Source organism: Fusarium oxysporum, chromosome VIII (genome assembly GCF_013085055.1).
Source record: "Fusarium oxysporum Fo47 chromosome VIII, complete sequence".
NCBI lineage: Eukaryota > Fungi > Ascomycota > Sordariomycetes > Hypocreales > Nectriaceae > Fusarium > Fusarium oxysporum.
In genome coordinates, this window is record NC_072847.1 from 273,246 (window position 1) to 291,652 (window position 18,407).

The window sequence follows — 18,407 nt, forward strand, 5'->3', positions numbered from 1 at the left end:
TACTTAGAAACTAAAGCATTCCACCTCCGCACAGCCTCTTGCCTCTCCTCTACGGGAGCCTCCCGCCAGTCATTAATACCCTGTCTCAGCCGGATCAACAGAACCTCTCCTTTTAGCTTTGTAAGGTGATGCTTCGCTAGTTCTTTCTCGATGCCTTTAAGTGTGTAACCTGGCAGCCCAAAGATTGCTTTGCTGTGTCAGCTGCTCGTCTGTTCTAGTGCCGGCTTTGCGCAACTGCAATGATCATTGCCCAACATGGAAGAATTATAGAAAATACTCACCGGAGCCCAAATTACTGATGAATCCCAGACCACCGCGCAACATACCCTTACCTAAGCCCCTTGCGCCTCGTTGCTTGGTATCGTTATAAGGCTTTGTAACCAGCCCACTGAAGGCTTCCCAAATCCCTAACGTGAACTCCTTCCCAGCTGTCTTAAGTCCGCTTCCAAGTCCCGTGATCTCATCGCGCCGTCGCACTTCTATGCCAGCAAACCCATGTGATGGGGCGTTGTGAAACCCGTTGGCGACGTTATAGATGAGTGCCACGGGAGCTTTGGCGCCGGCCTTGGCCAAGTCGCATGCATATCTTCCGGTGGCACGGATGACGTAGTAAGCGCGGCCGTTTTTGCCTTCTTCATGAGCTCGCCACGAGGCCTTGTGCCTGTTGCGGATAGAAGGTACTATGTTAGAGGCCGCTATAGTCGGATCACCGTTACGAAGTGACTTAGTAGCCAACCTTATTGCGATGTTCTCCATCTCCATAGTCGTTAGGGCAGCCGGTCCGATGACAGGTCTCAAGATGCCGTCATGAGCTTGGTGTTCTTCTGTAGGAGTGAAGTGTCTTTTTGAACTCAAGCGTCTCCTTGACGGCCTCGGTGGAGCCGGAATTTTCAACCGTTGCAAGTAGTCAGATGTTGCGGTACCCACGGCGGCGACAAAGCCCGAGGCTGCAGCTATGACGCCGGTGATGGGCTCCTCGGCGCCTTCATCCACATACCAGTGCTTATGACGAAGTAACTTGAGGTCTGCTGGTTGAATCAACCCTTGGTCAACAAGACAGGAAGCCGTGAAACCGCTGAGATGGGCTCCCGTTTTCCTGTGAAGCCAGGTTGCGAGCCTCTCTGGGCAGATATCGCAGCGCAGCTTGTCCACTTCCAAGCGATCAGTGATATCCATAGCCGCTTGGACCGCTCCATCCTCTTCTGCAATATGCCCTGCCATCTCTTGTGCCACCTCCTGAACTTCTGGTTGCAGTGCCAAGGTAATACTCTCTGCTAGAATCTCCGCTGTCAACTCCTTGAATGGTACGGATGTCGGGCCGGCACCAGCCCTTGCCACCATTTGGCTCCAGAAAGGTTGGTCACCGAAGAAAGGAATGATTACTGTCGGTTGACCAGCGGCGATGCCAGCTGCCGTCGTACCTGCACCGCCATGGTGCACAACCACGGAAACGCGCTGAAAAAGCCAGTCATGTGGGCAATTGCCGATGAGATACACACCGTCAGGGACGTCACCTCCCGCACCAACACCCCCCCAGCCTTTTGACACGATGGCACGAACACCGGCAATCTCGATGGCCTGAAATATGAGTTGAGTGAGAGCTTGCGGATCGTCCACAACAATAGAGCCGAATCCAACATAGATTGGAATTGGACCAGTCTCGAGAAATTCGACCAAGTCTGGAGGAGGCGTGTACGAATGTGCGAGGGGTAGAAAGGAAAACCCTGTGATGTTGAGATGAGAAGGCCAGTCGAATGGCTTAGGTAGCAGAGACTCAGACCAGAGGTAACTATATGGGACTCGTAGCCTCGAGAGCAGCTGATACCCCCACATTGGGCTGACCGGGTCGAGGTGTAGCGTTTGGGTGCGAAACTTGTTGATCAAGTCTCCGAGGCTTAGATAGAGTTAGCGGTCCACATCTCTGATTGTTTCGCGCCATACTTGCCCTTGCCAAGTCAGCAACTCTGTCATCATGAAAGAAAGGTAGTTGGCCACTCTTGCATCAGCATCTCCGTAACTCATCGCAGCCAAGGGATGAGGGAATGCCTTCGTTGGTGACCAAGGCATGGTGAAGACCATATGTAGCGGAATGCTCAACTTCTCTGCGCAGTGAATGTGAGCCATGGATGGCGGATTAGCTATGATGACATCTGCGATGAAAAGGTCCTCTGCACACTGGACATTAGCCGCCGTTACTCCCTCTCCCATTCCATCACCAGCCTCGATACAGCTCCGCCAGGCGCCATTGATAATCTCCGCCATCTCTCGTCTCCTCTTGCCCACCTCCCCTCCTTTAAAGCTTTCCCGGCTAGGGATTAAGCCAGGGTTCTTGACCATATATGCCATCAGAGCTTCTGGATCGCCGCGAATGCTGAAGAACTCGACGCCTTGTGCCTCGACAAAATCCTTAAAGACGGGGTGGGTGCAGATTCTGATGCGATGGCCGTGCGGTGGCTTCATGAGTATTTGAGCGATAGGAATGAATGGCTGGACGTCGCCTCTTGACCCAACGATATGGATGGCGATGTTAAGACGCGGGCCGCAGGTTGGCTTCTCGACGTCTGGCAGAAACGCGATGCTGTTCGTCCTTCGCGGCTTCGAAAGCTCCAGATGTTCAACACCTGGCAGCTCGCCGGCAAAGGACCCCTGGAATCGGTCGCACCATGTCGCCAGCGCCTGCGGGTTGTCGTGGAACTGGACCCGCACGCGTCCGTCGCTTATGACGTCGCTTGATGGCCCGTTGCCGATTTTCACGTCGTCAATCGCGACATGGCCTGGCCCGTGAGATTTGATGCGGTTGAGTGCCATTGTGAAGCGCCTCCAATTGAGTAGACTCGGCCAGCATTGACTCGCAGCTGGCGCACCTCTGCTCCGACTCGACCGTCTAAGTGATGGTTATCGGAATGCGTTGGGCTTCGGCGTCGGCATTGTCGTTAGCGCAAGCCCAGAGATATGGGCACATGCAGCAGAGACTTCCTGGATTAATAATGTGGAGTTGCCCTCGCCGATAGCTCCATTTTCACATGAAATCATCCTAAGGCATGTGGTGGTGATACTGTAGCTTTAGTGCTTTGTCCGTCCAATCTCAGAAACTCAATGAAGTGGACTGTTTTTAAGTTTCCTTAGCTCGGGTCGTATTCGTCGGCTATGACGAGGTTTTCCTTACCATCTGTTTCATTCACTTTTGATCCTATTGGTCGGACAGCCCGTTTGCTAGAGCAGCCTCAGTGGTTGCGATGTGACAAGTCAGCTCAAGCTAGTCAACTGTTTTTATTCATTCATTGAGTTAGAAACCAAGAATGTACAGGCTGCAAGGGTCTTCATGTTATTCTTTGTGCGTACAACTCACATCAGTCTTCTTATAGGCTGAGCAATGATATCTTGGAAGCTAATTAGGGTACTAAACACCCGATAGTAGGAGACTTCTGTGTGTATACAATATCTATGATACAGTGAGTACCCTGTAAGTAAAAGAATAACATTACAGACCCCTGCGGCCTGTATCCATGTTATGGCTACCTTAGATGCTTGTGCCGCCTTAAGAGATATGTAAAGACAGTAGGCCGCGTAGTTAATGTCCAGCATCCGTATCAGAGAAGTTAACTCAAGTCTTCAGCCAAGCTCGTCTCATTACGCTATGGACATGAGAAGCAGGCAGCTATTAGGGTTAGATTGCCCTACGACATGGACATTTGGAGAGTAGTAAGAAATCTGGATAAGAAAATTACTGTGCATGGCTGCCAGAACCTCGTGGCGGACCATTTTAGTTGTAGACGACTCTAGATCGTCGGATTCCCCGAGGGAACGGCCCTCACAAACATCAAGAGTTGCAGATAGATAGAAGCTCACGCCTCAAAATCATCCGTGATTAATCCCGTAGAATAACAAAGCAGTCACCAGGTGTACATGCCCTTATGGATTTCGGCGTCAGAAAGGGTGATCGCCTAACAATTAATTCCAAATTTAATAATATTTTTAAACATCTACAGGTAACGTCCGGTGATAAGGCAATGCAAGTTTATCAAGAGTTTGATTGATATCACCGCCCGATGAGTGTGCAAGAACCGTTGTAGGTGAGGTAAATTCCTAAGAACAAGTTTCCTCGGTATTTCCCCTCGTCTCGTTCCTTTGCACTTCACAATACTCCTTTCCTCGAATAGACCAACGGCGTTTTATGGAAATCCAGAGCACAACGAAGCCGAAAACCTAAATCTGGACTTGGCGTTGCAGTTGGCTGCTTGTGGCGCGAAATTACCTTTGTTCTAGGCTCCCTTCATTTTCTCTGCTTTGTCACTCTCCCCACCCTGGGGATAGTGCCCAAAATCTGTTCACTAATCTGAACAAGCACCGCAGCCGAGGCCCATCAACTCACATAATCTAGTGCCAGCTTGTACCAGAAGTACCACAGTGCCGTCTCGAAATATTCTTTTGCCAGTCATAAAAGCGACTGTGTTTATATTGTAACTGCTTCTCGTTCAGCGTTATTAATCTCGCGGACCGCTTCATTTTACCTTTAGTCTTTCCTCGTTCTGCTGTTTAATCCCATCGACCTCCTTCATGTTAATCAATATTGCTATCGTTTGTCAGCTTAGACTCATCAACTCCCACTTGTACGCACTGTTATAATACCTGATATATAACCCAAACGCTTGTTAACTGGATGGTAGTACGATCTGTCCGCCCTAAAATACCAGCAATTGGTTTAAATAGTCCGCCCTCTACTCCCACCGCGGACAGAAAATCGACAATTTCTAGGAGAACCCCTTAAGTATGAAGTCAGTCATGCATCGCACCTCAAAACGTGCCAACTCCAGGGCTGCCACGATTCACCACCATCGTCATGCTCCTCGCACTGTGGATATAGATGGCAGACATAAGCGTGTCTGGAAGGCTTGCGAAAGATGTCGAGTGAGAAAGACCAAGGTATATCCTCGTTCTACGTTAGGCTCTAACCCTCGTCACTGACACGGAAAAGTGTGATGGTGAGTTTCCCTGCAAGCGATGCAAGGACGATGGTTTGGTCTGCACTGCAACCATCAGAAAGAAGACGAAGTATAAGCAGCTGCCGCAAGGGTATGTAAAGTTACGCCTACACAGCTCCATACGTAACTGACACCAAAGCTAGATACGCCGAAGTCCTCGAGAACACCCAATTTGCTTTCATCGCTACCATCCACAAGCTCTATTCGACGGTCCTAAACAACCAGCCCTGGGAGTTAGGCGAACCTGAACTGAACAACCACGGCCAACCCGTAATACACAGCATTGCCCAGAAGCTAGGATGCATCAGACCTCAGAGCGATGCCGAGCTCTCCGTGCATTCGTTATTTCCCGAAACCGAGGCCAGTTTGTCTGAGCCGGCCCCCCAACTCGAGGGCCAGCAGGATGATAATGGCAAGCAGATGGAAGATAAGGACGCGGACGTTTCCGTGTGTGACCGAACCGACCGGGCGTCATTGTCGCCTCAGACCCTTACCAACAACACCAATGACTTCGGTTTTGCCCCTTCACTCCCCGATATTGATGCGGCGGCCAAGTGCCCTCCACAGTCGCCCTTAATGTCCAGCTTCCCCGCCTGGCTCATTACTGGCAAATCCCAGCTCAGCAACCTGACCATGCAGTTCATGGAGCAACCTAACTCCTTGAACAATGTCGACCTACGGCACCAGAGACTTGTCGGGTCCCAGATTAGCACCATCAGTCCTCATGTCCTGTCGTGCCGCAACCCCGAAGTCATGATGGGCGTGGAAGATGCCATGACCTACTTTACATACGACGGCGAATACATGCGACAATGGCCATGGCTTGGGGGCTCAATAGGAAATTACAGATGACAACCCAGCACTGCAGATTTATTTATTTTACATGGATAAAAGAATCGAGGGCTTCAGCTTCTAATCTACCCTAGGAACTACTTAAACTCGTTTAGGTTTTTAAACTTATAACCCTTATATAATACTGATTAAACATACTAATAGCTAGTTAACTTATCTTCTTAAGAAGATTTATTCTAGGTAGTTTTTTAATATTTTAATGCTAAGCTTTTATTAATTATATATATTTTAATTAATTTATAATGTGTTTAATAAGCGAGCGACGCAGTTAAGTGAGACGTCTTTACCAGAGATAAATCGCCACCTGGTATAATAATAGTATAGCACGTAGAATGGCTCTATGTATTAAACTTAATATTATCGCCGCTAGACTCAGTATTGCGAAGTTCAGTGAGATTAGGGGCTTAAGTAATGGCTATACCGGTAGCTTGCCATATCCCCAGCTGAGGGTTGGCATTGATTAGCGAGATGAACGCTCCACGAACGCGATTGACGAAACCATTGCCGGAAGATATCGCTGGGGATGAGGCAGATGGGGGTTCTGACATTGCGATTGATGCTGTTCACTTTCTTTGGCGTCTTGTGGTGGTTGGTAAAACTAGGGGCGCGCCAGTCTATGAATGACGAATCTAATTTAATCTTACTGTCTCGGAGGGGTCGGCTTTGACTTCTTCCTCGACTAGGGCACTTGTCTCAATACAGGATGCCTTAGCTCGTTCGCTTACCCAGGACTGTAACCAATCCAATCAGCGCGATAAGACCGAAACTGAGTCCGTGGGTTGGAGCTGATAAGCCGAGAATCTGGATCATGGGCCCGAGAGTACGCGTTTAAAATAAAGTCAATCGATTGTCCAAATTCAGGTTTCGATTTTAATACTACCTAATATGGGTTTCATACCTTTGCAGTACCGGTTGTATAAAAGACTGGATGCCGTTTTTAACTCAACGAACCCGTAAGACCCTCGCAGACACGACCCAAAAGATGCGAGGTGCATTGATTAAAAGAACAAACCTGACTCAGAACAACCAGGCTACCCTCTGCGCCATCCCTTGGCCTTCTGCTATGCGATTTAGAATGTTTAGCTACCAAGTTCCGCCCTGAGCGGAAGTTCTATCCGTAAGACAAGGGTAACGTAAGTAATAAGGTCAGTACCAGAAAGGGTCTTGGCTGTGACTAGTTCACAATACTTATTGCTTCTTGCGTACTAGGTAAATATACAAGGGCAAGGGCTTTTTAAGAATTGATGTCACGTATCTACATCTTGTTACAGCATTGTGGCCACATCGCTGATTATGCCGTTGAGATACGTCATCGCGGTTCACGAAACCGGGAACGAGATGGTAGGCTGACAAATTGTGCTTTTTCTATGCGCTCTGTGTTGTATTCTTAGCAGGTCTGGATAAAAGACTTATAACACCATGAATTGTCGATACTCAAAGAATGGATACATAAACGTGACAAGGCCTTTCCTACCTGTCTTTCACGATAGAAACAAGTTTGAATCTAGTTCTACCTTATGAAAAGGTTCCCGATAAGTACTGGTTCTATCTCCATATATTAGAGGCACCCAATAACTAAACAAGGGCAGTATAATACTTTCGAGAAACATTATAAGATGAACACTGCCTTGCCAAGTCTTTAGCGTAGTGGTTTATGCAAGGCAGTTTAATAGAACCCTGAGTAAATAGACATATCATACCTTATTGACACTTGCTTAATAGGGGGCACCAATTACACATGCTCTACCCCTAAGGTATCAACAGAAATTTACCTCGGTATTCTCATACGGCACAGCATCATGGTCGAAATTGCGGGGTGAGGGTCATAAATTAGCACTTCGAATCGCAACCTTGTTTGGGACACCAACATGATGGTCTCTATTAGAAATTGCCATATTTGACAAGACCGAGACGCGATAAAACAAGCGTTGCGCTTTTGGGATACACGTCCGGTCAGCGCTGGTATCAGCCGGATCTAGAACCGCAAATGAATATGTCGATCCTCGCCGATCTTAGAGCATTCGGGGTCGGGACAATGTCCGGTGCAGGACAATACAAATGCCGAAGAAAAGTCATAAGGCATTGACTTGGAGTAGGTATCCGCAATGGCTACGTTTGTCATATATTTAAAGACTTTAGTCTCCGGTTGTTGGCTGTTTGGATTAGTGCTTCATTGTGTATACTTCAACTACCTCCTCGTTTACAATGAGACCCACCAATATCTTGGCCGCCGTTAGCGCCGTCGCATCCGTCGTCGGAGCAGTAGACCTCACTGGCTACGAATATGTCGTTGTCGGATCAGGAGCCGGTGGTGGTCCTCTCGCCGCTCGGCTCGCCCTAGCTGGACATAAGACACTGCTCATCGACGCAGGTGACGACCAAGGCCAGAGCCTTAACTACACAGTACCAGCTTACTCAGCGAGGGCGTCTGAGGACGAAGACATTGCCTGGAACTTCTTTGTCAGACACTATGCCGATGACAAGAGACAAGCCCAAGACTACAAAACGACCTATGAAACACCTGATGGCGGCGAATACACCGGCCTCGATCCGCCTAAGGGCTCCACTATCAAGGGAACCTTATATCCTCGAACCGCCACGATAGGTGGCTGTACTGCTCATAACGCTCTCATTGCGCTCTATCCATGGAAGAGTGATTTTGAGTATATCGCAAGCCTGACAGGTGATACTTCCTGGTCTGCTGATAATATGCGCAAATATTTTGTCCGTCTTGAAGATAATAACTACCTCTTGCCTGGAAAGCCCGGCCACGGTTATAATGGCTGGCTAAGCACAGAAACTGCCCCGCTCAGCATTGCCCTTCAAGATCCTCAGCTATTAAGCTTGATTACTGGAGGAGCATTTGCCCTTGGCAACCTGACTGACAACATCATCAACGTGGCAACTCTGCTTGCTGGAGACGCCAACGCTGATACAGACGGCCGAGATGCAAAAGGAGGATTCTTCCAGGCCCCCATTCACTCAAAGAATGGTATTCGAGTTGGCCCCCGAGAGTTTATCCTCGCGGTACGCGATGCAAAGGATTCAAAAGGAAACAAAAAGTATCCTTTGGACGTGCGTATGAACTGCCACGTCACAAAGGTCGTCTTTGACGAGTCTGAGGATCCTCCCCGTGCCACAGGTGTTGAGTTTCTGGACGGCAGGGGTATTTACAAAGCAAGCCCCCTGTCACGATCTGCCGGTGCCGGTAAGCCCGGTTCCGCTACAGCTTCACGCGAGGTCATTGTTGCAGGAGGAACATACAACTCTCCTCAGATTCTCAAGCTTAGCGGAATCGGTCCTGCGGATGAATTGAAGAAATTCAACATCCCCGTGATATCAGACCTCCCCGGTGTAGGCACCAATCTTCAGGACCATTACGAGATCGTGGTTCAATCGCGCATTCCAAAGAACTTCAGTGCCCTGCATGGCTGCACATTCGATGGTGGGCCAGACGATAAATGCTTGGACCAGTGGCAAAAGCCTCTTCTTGGCTTAACAGCTAACAAGGGGACGTATACCTCTTCTGGCTTGCCTGTTGCAATGCTGTATAAGAGCACTGCCGCCGACAGAGGAGATTGGGATATCTTCGCCTTTGGAGGTCCTGTCAACTTCCGCGGCTACTTTCCCAACTACAGCTATAACGCTACAGCTGAGCATGACATCTTTTCTTGGGCCATTCTCAAGGGCCAGCCGCGAAACCATGCTGGAACTGTTACATTGAAGTCCGATGATCCGCTAGACGTCCCGGAAATTGTTTACAATTATTTTGATACTGGCGATGACGGATACGAAAAGGATATCCAAGCTTTGGCAGAGGCAGTAGACCTCACCAGAGATGCATTTGGCCGGCAAATTATTCCGACCAAGGAAGTTCTCCCAGGAGCTTCAGTTAGTACAAAAGGTGAAGTCGAGGATTATATCAAGAACACAGCTTGGGGACATCATGCTAGCTGTACATGCCCTATCGGTGCTGTTGACGATGAAATGGCCGTCTTGGACTCAAAGTTTCGAGTACGAGGTGTCAAGGGACTGCGTGTAGTGGATGCTTCTGTGTATCCGAGAATTCCTGGAACCTTTACAGCTGTTTCGACCTTTATTGTTGCTGAGAAGGCTGCGGATGATATCTTGAGCGGTCTGTCGGGCTTATCCTAGATTGGAAAATGAAGTATCTGCCCTCAATGATTTGTAATCCCAACTCTAGTTGTTCTCACCTTGTAACTATCCAGTTGGATCACAAGGTTCAGGGGCAGCTGCTCTGGTGTTGAGAACTCTATTGTAAAGGTTGATGTATTGATTGATGAAAAATCGTGGGGAATAGAATTTCCCCGCTCCAGGGTTCCTTCTATTTAATGCATTTATTGGGGCGCTTGGTTCATGTTGTATTACTTGCTGGATTAAGAACTGGAGATTAGTTCATAACTCCAAATTTGGAGATTGTTATATTAATTGCACGGGTGTGTGACGGGTTGGGTTTTAAACAGGGAAACTAGTCCGTACTAGGTTTATATTTACAGAGTCATAGGGCGTTATACTAAGCGGTAGTAAAGTACCACGTCTCTTAATAATTAAGTAATACGTATTAGGCTTCTTGATAGAAAGAAGTTTTATTAATAGCTGGTGAGCTAGGTTCTATCTAAGGCTTAAATATATGTGTCTATATACTGGGCTGGTCTTGTGGTAGGAGCAACGAGGAACGAAGTCCTCGTTGGTCCTGGAACGCCCTCGGCCCCTAAATATCAGTCCTGTTTTAGTTGGTGGAGTTGGATTGGAAATGTGGGATACACGTGACGTAACCGCGAGGAATCGTAACAGGATGGATACCAAGATGGGTTTTTAACTCTGATGGAATGATTAGACAAGGGGTTACGACAACTGATTTTCCAAATAACAGTCATTATGACTAAGTCTTCGGCTGCACCCTTTACTACCCAAAGGATATTTGCTATTTGCGGCAACAGAGAATCAGCGTCTATATCCCAGGAGCAGGGGATGTTAAAAGAGAGGTGCACCGGGCCACAAAAACTAGGTAATAGTTGGTATTACCAGTGGTAATTGTAAAGTAAGCTGCGTAGGTCGGTCATACGAGGAAAAATTGAGGGCGCAGAGCCCGAAATATCAAGGTAGAAAGAAGACGTAGATAACATATAGTAGATAGCGCCCAGAGGCGATATCAAGAGCTTGCGAAGCTCAGTGTTATTAAAGATACTCTTCACGAAGAAAGATTAACTCTCAGAATTTCATTCTTTTGGCAACTGTTAAGGCCCTGTTAACCCCACAGCTGTCTTTGGTGCCATTTTGGCATGCGAATGTTTTCAGCTCTAACAAAACGCTAACAGCGTACACTAAGGACAACCTTTATAAGAGAGTTAATCTTAACTATTTATGAAAATTTTAAATACCTTGAGGTAGGCTATTTTTAGCCGAACACTATGCTGTTTTGCTTGCTTATCGTGTGCGTTAGGTGTAATTATATATATTTTAAATTGCTTTACGAAATGATTCGAATGAAAATCCATTAAACGCTGGCTTCTCCGACGATTTCGTATATGTCTTACTACCCAATCCTGTTCATGGCCACGGCTCGGAGCAGAGAATTCAACTAGATTTCGCAACTGCTTAAGCTAAATCAGATGCGCTTTTCAAAAGCTTGCCAGTAACTTGGGACGAAACACTACTTGTATAGCGAATGAGAGATTCGTAACGTTACAAGCCATTGTCATTCGCGTGAGTGTCATTGGTTCATGCTTCTAAGCTAGCCCAAGTGGCTTTTCCTCATCGATACCCCGCCCCTTTGAGGATATGACGATATGCTCCTGAACATCGACAAACGGCATTCATGGTGAATTGTTATCACAATTGCTATGTTATAACTCATCTAGTTCACACTCCTGGTTGAATGAAACGATACCGAGCGGGCGTTGTGGCATAGCTCAACACTTCGCTTGGCAATTACCACCCTATCTCGATGCCCATCCAATCCGGCTCGAGGGCAGCGCAGCCATCGATAGCACTCGGCAAATTTGGCCCCAGGAACCATCGAAATACCTCATCTTTCTTTGGCACATCCTGATGATGATACCAAGAAGTAATAGTCCCCAGGCCCGAGAAGCCCCTCTCACTGGACCAAACGCCTTTGTCATTGCTTGTTTCTTGGCTATTGCGATGTACAATTTCATCGAACTCAATTACTGTATCTTGATCACCTTCCAGAGATGGGGTGGTCTGTATTTCTGGAGCTTTGTCGCCGCCACATGGGGTATATTGCCATACACTATCGGTTTCACCCTCAAGAACTTTCGGCCCGAGACCAATCCGTACATATACGTCACACTGATAGTCGTGGGATGGTGGCCGATGGTAACGGGGCAGTCTTTGGTCCTATACTCGCGACTACACCTTGTCCTGCGGCACCCGAGGATTCTTCGGGCTGTTCTTATCGCAATCTATGTCGACGCGGTTATTTGTTACGTACCGACGACCATTCTGGTTTACGGCTCTAATTCATCTAACCCAGGCCCTTTCGTTAACCCGTATTCAGTATGGGAAAAGGTCCAAGTGACAATCTTCTTCCTTCAAGAATTGGTCATATCGGGCCTTTATATTCTCGCAACAACAAAGTTCCTGCGAGTCACCGCTATCACCAGACGTGATGGGCGTAGGGACGTGATGCGACATCTGATTGGCGTGAGCATTTTGATCATTATCCTCGACATTACCATCCTTGCATTCGAGTATGCCAATCTCTACAGCCTCCAGACCAGCTACAAAGCTCTTGCATATAGCGTCAAACTCAAGCTGGAGTTCAGTATCCTGAACCGTTTGGTCGCTGTTATGCAAGGACGGAGAGTTAGCTCTTCCACCGGAGCCGCGAGAGCCAGTTCTTCTACCGGAGTTCCGAGTTCAAGTACATAATATGAATTTCTACTGTAATAACTGGTAACTTAGTACGGGGGTGATTCGAATCTTAGAAAAGACTAACATACTAACTTAAACTAGATACTAAATCTATAATAAACCTTATAAGCATGTGACATAAGTATATATTAGGGTCTTGAAGTTTATGTTACTTATGTATTAATAAACTTTTATTCCTTCTTGGTCTATTTCTTTAGTATGTTGTTAATCTTGCTATTGTACTGCAGTAGATTTTAGTAGTTAATATGTGCATGATCTTGAGGTTGAAAGAAGCGGGCGCATCGTCTGAGGTTGACACTGCATGTCAAGTTCGTGATGGAGTTGCTCGCAACGATGGCAGTACATGATCGGAACAGCTTGAGCTTGGCCTGTATCATGATCAAGATGCATTTCACAATCGTTCAGCGGCGCAAGGTGAAACGGATTGATTCGAAGAGCTTGGATGACGGCTTTCGGCTCCATCACAATCACAAGACGTGGGTATTGATGGTATATAGCATCCGTAAATGCGATGTCGCGTGGTGTATACACTTGAAGAGACATGGTCGTTGGACGACATGAATGGCGGTCACATTGGGTTGAGGCAAGGTAGTTCAAGAAATGGTGTGCGTTCAAATGCAGATACATGTCAAGATGGGACTGAAAGGGCTGTGAAAGCGAGAGCATTTGCTCGCAGGGATGGATTGATGCGCTATGCTAAATATGTAAGATGGTGAGGGCGTGGTCTGTTCAAGGTGTCAGCATGACGAGGACTGAGGAGAGGAAGCAGACGTACTGCCATACCCGAGACCATTGTCCATTCACGAGTCAAGTCACTTGGGATGGTGTCCGTCGCAGCGAGGAAGGCAAAGGCCAATGCCACTGCCACTGCACCAAAGATGGCCCAAGATACTGCGAGGGTTTGATCTTGTTGCCGTCTAGGCGCACCGTCATTGGCACGGTGGTCTGATGGGAGAGTATAGCCGCAACAAGGGCCAGTCAGGTTACCGAGACCGCTTGAACTCGACTGGTGTCATTGCTCCGTATGTCTGATCCATCGCCGAATCATCAATCATCCGGCGGCATGTCTCGAGATAGACTCGCCGTGATGTGATCAACAACTCTGAATTTGACTCTATTCGCCAACTCATCCTCATCAATCCGCAGCTTCATGGCATTGACCTCGCTAGTCAACTCGCCCATGTCCTGCCAGACTTCTGAGAACGTAACGTCCGTATGCTCCTCCAACTCTCTGACCCTCTCACTCGTCAATCCAGCCAACGACCCGAACTCTTCTTCCAAGTCTTGACGCTTCCTCTCTGACTCGATCAATCGCTCGCGCAGATCATTGATCTCTTGCTTGAGGTCCTTGTTCTCGTCCCGAAGCGCATACAGCTCTTCGCTATGCCGCGTCTGTATCATCTCGAGCTTCGCCCAGATCAACGCGATGTCATCATCTCGTTCTTCACGATCGTCTTTCCGCGGTCGCTTTCGATCATAAATTGGAGTGGGAGGTGGTGGAGGCTCAGTTTCATCGTAGGCGGGCGGCGGCAATTGTGTGGAAGATGGGAGGGTGACGATCTTACCCCCCGTGCCGCGAAACATGGTGGTGAGATCATCTTGGATGAAGAGGAACAGACCATCGCTAATGGCGTGACGGATCTGTTGGAGTTGCGCCTTGGAAGTCGCTGAGTTTGCGATGTAGACGGAGAACACAGTGACGTTTGCAAGTTCACGAAGGGCATCGAGAACAGCACCCGATTGTGTCCGTTGGGGAGATAACGGTTCATCAGCCTCGACGGAGACGAGGAGTTTGGGGCGTTGGTTCAATCGAAAGTCGAGGAGGAGGGTACTCGAGTGGAACTTGTCGCGCACTTCATCGGGAACTGATGGGGCCTCGATGAAGTCGAAGGAGGATATCGACGATGGAAGGACTCTAACAATCAAGAACGTGCCCGTCTTGATGCCCTTGAGCCTGATGGGGATGTTGAGGTCGAACAACGTTTCTTGACTGTCGAAGCGAGTCGTGATGGTGATGTCTCTGATCTGAGGATCCGGTCCGACCAAAAAACGCGTCTCATTGATCCATCGCCACGTAACAACAGCAGGCGTAATGTTATTCACATCGAGACTCGATAACGTCGCCATGTCCAGTCCTAGCAGTTAGCGACAATCCAGAACAGCACTCACCTACACAACCAACACGCCAACCCCCAGAATCAGCGTTATCTGACAAGAAACTCGCTCCGTCCCCAGAACTGAGCTGCAAGCCGGAGCAAGTTCCCTTTACAGTCCACTCCGAAGAGGAAAAGACCAACAGATTATGTTGTACCAGAGCAAAGACCAGCTTCTCGCAAGCCGGGCAACTGTCGAGCTCCAGAACTTGAGCTGCAAGACATCAACAGTCCCCTCCGCAGGCCCCGATCGTTCCAGCAAAGGAGGCGCGCTCGTTTGATGGGTACAATACGGAATTTTATACGGTCTGCAGCGCGATTTCACCGACTTTTCTCTTGGACGCGTTTCAGAGGCAGGCGGTGTCGGATTCGGCCGGTTCGTTGGGGGAACATTAAAATATAATTGCAGAGCTTCTCATGAAGGAGAAGATAATGGCGTTGAGGAGCCCCGATGGTCGAGGGTCAAGTTGTGATGATGGGACATTGTGAAAGGACTCGGTGAGTGTGTGAATGCGAAGCGATTAGGTAGAATGATCAGACGAAGGGAATTAATGAGGGGGCAGGAGAATAGTTGATCCGCCAGACTTATGGGGCAGTGTGGTTTTCAGCCAATCGTCCTACGCCATTAGAAAGTATCATATGACAAGAATGGAATCTAACCAATCAGGCTGTTTGATCCCCTTGCCTATAGAGTGATAAAAACAAGCTTCAATTGGTGAAGCTCTCAACGGCGCCTTTAATACTACTGCATTTATGTTCCTATTGCTTTATTCCCCGAGTAAATACTATGGACTATTTCTGAAACTTCGCGATAATTAAAGGGCCAAGTAGATAAGCCTTTAAATATATTCCCGCGCTCCAAGCTCTGGCTCTCAATCTTGTGCCTCGATATAATTGCAAAAGAGCCTTGCGTGCCAAGGATTAACCGACCCTGAAGCGAATTAGCGATGGCAGTTAACACATACTGCGTAATAGTAGTGCCAATTGCAACGGTTTCTGGCACCAAATAAGCCGTGATGCAATATGAACTGCTCACGCCAAGCAACCATTAGCCTGCCGTACTGCTCAAGCTTAAGGCTGATATTAATTAAATCCTCTAATCCGAAACGGAGAGTGCGTTACTGGAACCAGTCTATAGGGCTGGTAAAGAGAGCTATGCAGCATATAATACACTCGCTATCGCAAGATTGGACCGGGACTGCTGGCTTGAAAGAAGGCCGCCAGTGTGTTAACTGCTTTAGAGCCTGTTTTCTCTCCAGCGTGTGACAAAGATCCCACCAGGTCGCAAACCATGCCCGTGAAGGCTAAAATGTTTATGGCTTCTCTTATCCAAGAATAACTGGTAAAGCCTGAGCGAACCTGTCTCTTAGCATAGCATTTATGTCTGGAGGCATTGTTGCTTTGCTTGCAGGAGATGGTTTGGGTGATGCGAATTGCCAACCGCCTCCTGTGTACCTGGCCTTAAACAATGACCAACAATCCAAGACATTTTGTTGTGCTACCCCGACTTGGGAATCTCCGAAGATTTGCTTGACTCTTTGCCTTGTCATTTCGTCATTCTGTGAGCTCTGAGAATCTAGAAAGACTGTCATCTGTGCCGTTTCAAGTGATTTGATTTCAGGGACAGGATGGAAAATGCTCTCAGATGAGAATTTGATCACCGAGTACGCGGCAAGGCCCTCATTCGATGGCGCGCTTTTCTCTGGCTCGATCATAATACCCATTGCGAAAGTCTTGTTGGTAGAGTTACCGAGTGAACTGGGATTGATATCACCCTCGTCTGTCGGAATCAGTAAGAATCAAACGGGATTTCAATCACAATCAAGAGACCAAGGAAGAAGAAACTTACACTTTTTCCACATCATTGAGGGAATTTTCTTGATTATTGGTGTGCATGAAAACGCAGGGTAGTTATTAGTATCAGTCTCTGTAACTATGACTTTCAAAGTCGACGTTGTGACGGGGCTTGCAATTTGCATTGGGCTGATAAAGATGCTGTCGAAATTCTGTATTGCAGCAGGCTTGTTATTACAGGCCGCGTCCAAGATCGGGAACCTCGATTGAATGTTGAGCTGCAGCTGTGATGCTCGCACGACATGTTCCTCGAGGACTGGATCCTTCTTGACTAGGTTTTGATCATTGGCGATTTCGCCTCTCTGGATGCTGAACAAATGGTCTTCTACTCTCGCTGCCTCCTCATCGTTCTCGGCTTGCTTGATCATGGCCAGGAATTGTGAAGTGGTAAGTCTGGGCACGCCAGGAGAATCTGGGCCGAAGCGTACGGATATCTCAAGGAACCAGAAGTGCAAGTGGGCAACGACAGCTATAGGTGGCCCATGTAGCTCCAGCATAGCACTGATCTCGACTTGTATCTCCACGCTGAACCAGCGCCAGCCGATGACTGTGGAGGCATACACGCTAACACCAATCTCGCTCTGGAAGTGAAACGGGCGAAAGTACATGAGGAAGTTCGTGTAGGCGCTGAAAGTCGCCTTGGTTCGACCAGTGGAGAAGACTGCATCTAGCCGACCCCCTCCCATGCAAGCGGCGGGAGTGATGGCAAAGTAAGCCTCACCTCTGATGCTTAATTCGTTGTCATAGACCCATGAAATTCCGAGTCTAGGGGGCGTTGGTGGGTAGTGGGCAGGAACCTGGAAGCCTGGATGGTAGCCACCGATAGACAATACCCAGTCCCCTTCATGTCCAGAGCCCTCAAAGAAGTATGCTATACAGAATCCACTGGTGACACTGCATGAAGGGCTGAGAATGTAGGACCGAGGTGTCAACTGCCCAGTCACTGTGAGAAGACCGTGGCCGGGATCAACAACGGCGATAAGATGCAGCTCGATGACAACAAAAGCCTTCTCGCGGTCTACTCCTTTCGGGATTATAGCAGTGGCCTCGGCAATGAGACCAAACTTTGGGTCTGAAGAAGGGTCCAAGGCAAGAACGGCGAGTACGTCTAACACTTGCAAGGCCTTGATTGAGATTCCTGCAAGCAACAACATTAGTAATCTGCAGGCGCAATTTACCAAGAAATATACGCTGCACTGAGCACACATCAGAGAGGGGCGTACATACCAGCCGCGAGCCACAGCGAATCTTTTTCGGGAGTGATGCACTGCATCCCAGGACCTGAGGTTAGCTCTATCAGTTGAAGCATAATGTCGCCCTTTGGCTCTGCGAGTCCTTTGTTCATGGCAACGAGAGGAAAGTTGGTGACATGGTCAACGTCGGATAACGTAAGATGCGAATTGTACCCAAAGCCACCTGCAACGCCTTTGATCTCAGCGCAGCCAAACTCTACCAGAGGACCCTGTATGACCCCAAAAGCAAACAACGACTTGTACGTCCGAAGCTCCTCGTACGCACCCATGGCAATCGCAGACCAGGAACCGACCGTGATGGCGATTCCACCACGGTACTCGGCACCCTCTTGCTTGGCCGTCCTCGAAAATAAACCAGCCAGCCGGACCGGTGCGCGATCAAAGACGACGGCCAT

At 48.3% G+C, this 18,407-nt stretch overlaps 6 protein-coding genes across 6 annotated transcripts; 3 read left to right on the forward strand and 3 right to left on the reverse strand.

The window, feature by feature from the left end:
- Positions 1-264: 264 nt before the first annotated feature.
- FOBCDRAFT_277578 (uncharacterized protein) lies at positions 265-2,808 on the reverse strand (the record flags this gene model as incomplete). Its single annotated transcript, XM_054706386.1, has 2 exons — positions 265-1,894; positions 1,964-2,808. 2 exons carry the CDS (start codon positions 2,806-2,808, stop codon positions 265-267), a joined length of 2,475 nt encoding a protein of 824 aa, XP_054562361.1.
- A 1,974-nt stretch (positions 2,809-4,782) lies between these two features.
- On the forward strand, positions 4,783-5,834 carry FOBCDRAFT_277579 (uncharacterized protein; the record flags this gene model as incomplete). Its single annotated transcript, XM_031189256.2, has 3 exons — positions 4,783-4,923; positions 4,976-5,073; positions 5,126-5,834. 3 exons carry the CDS (start codon positions 4,783-4,785, stop codon positions 5,832-5,834), a joined length of 948 nt encoding a protein of 315 aa, XP_031036521.2.
- A 2,205-nt stretch (positions 5,835-8,039) lies between these two features.
- On the forward strand, positions 8,040-9,989 carry FOBCDRAFT_321633 (choline dehydrogenase; the record flags this gene model as incomplete). Its single annotated transcript, XM_031189255.2, has 1 exon — positions 8,040-9,989. The coding sequence occupies one exon, from the start codon at positions 8,040-8,042 to the stop codon at positions 9,987-9,989; it is 1,950 nt and encodes a 649-aa protein (XP_031036520.2).
- A 1,655-nt stretch (positions 9,990-11,644) lies between these two features.
- Positions 11,645-12,749, forward strand: FOBCDRAFT_187003 (uncharacterized protein; the record flags this gene model as incomplete). The annotated part of the gene is made up of 2 exons (XM_031189254.3): positions 11,645-11,676; positions 11,717-12,749. 2 exons carry the CDS (start codon positions 11,645-11,647, stop codon positions 12,747-12,749), a joined length of 1,065 nt encoding a protein of 354 aa, XP_031036519.3.
- Positions 12,750-13,633: 884 nt separating this feature from the next.
- Positions 13,634-15,088, reverse strand: FOBCDRAFT_46205 (uncharacterized protein). The gene has a single exon (XM_031189253.3). It carries the CDS (start codon positions 14,877-14,879, stop codon positions 13,800-13,802), a length of 1,080 nt encoding a protein of 359 aa, XP_031036518.2. The 5' UTR covers positions 14,880-15,088; the 3' UTR covers positions 13,634-13,799.
- A 1,142-nt stretch (positions 15,089-16,230) lies between these two features.
- Positions 16,231-18,407, reverse strand: FOBCDRAFT_141877 (uncharacterized protein; the record flags this gene model as incomplete). The annotated part of the gene is made up of 3 exons (XM_054706387.2): positions 16,231-16,685; positions 16,755-17,897; positions 17,987-18,407. 3 exons carry the CDS (start codon positions 18,405-18,407, stop codon positions 16,231-16,233), a joined length of 2,019 nt encoding a protein of 672 aa, XP_054562362.2.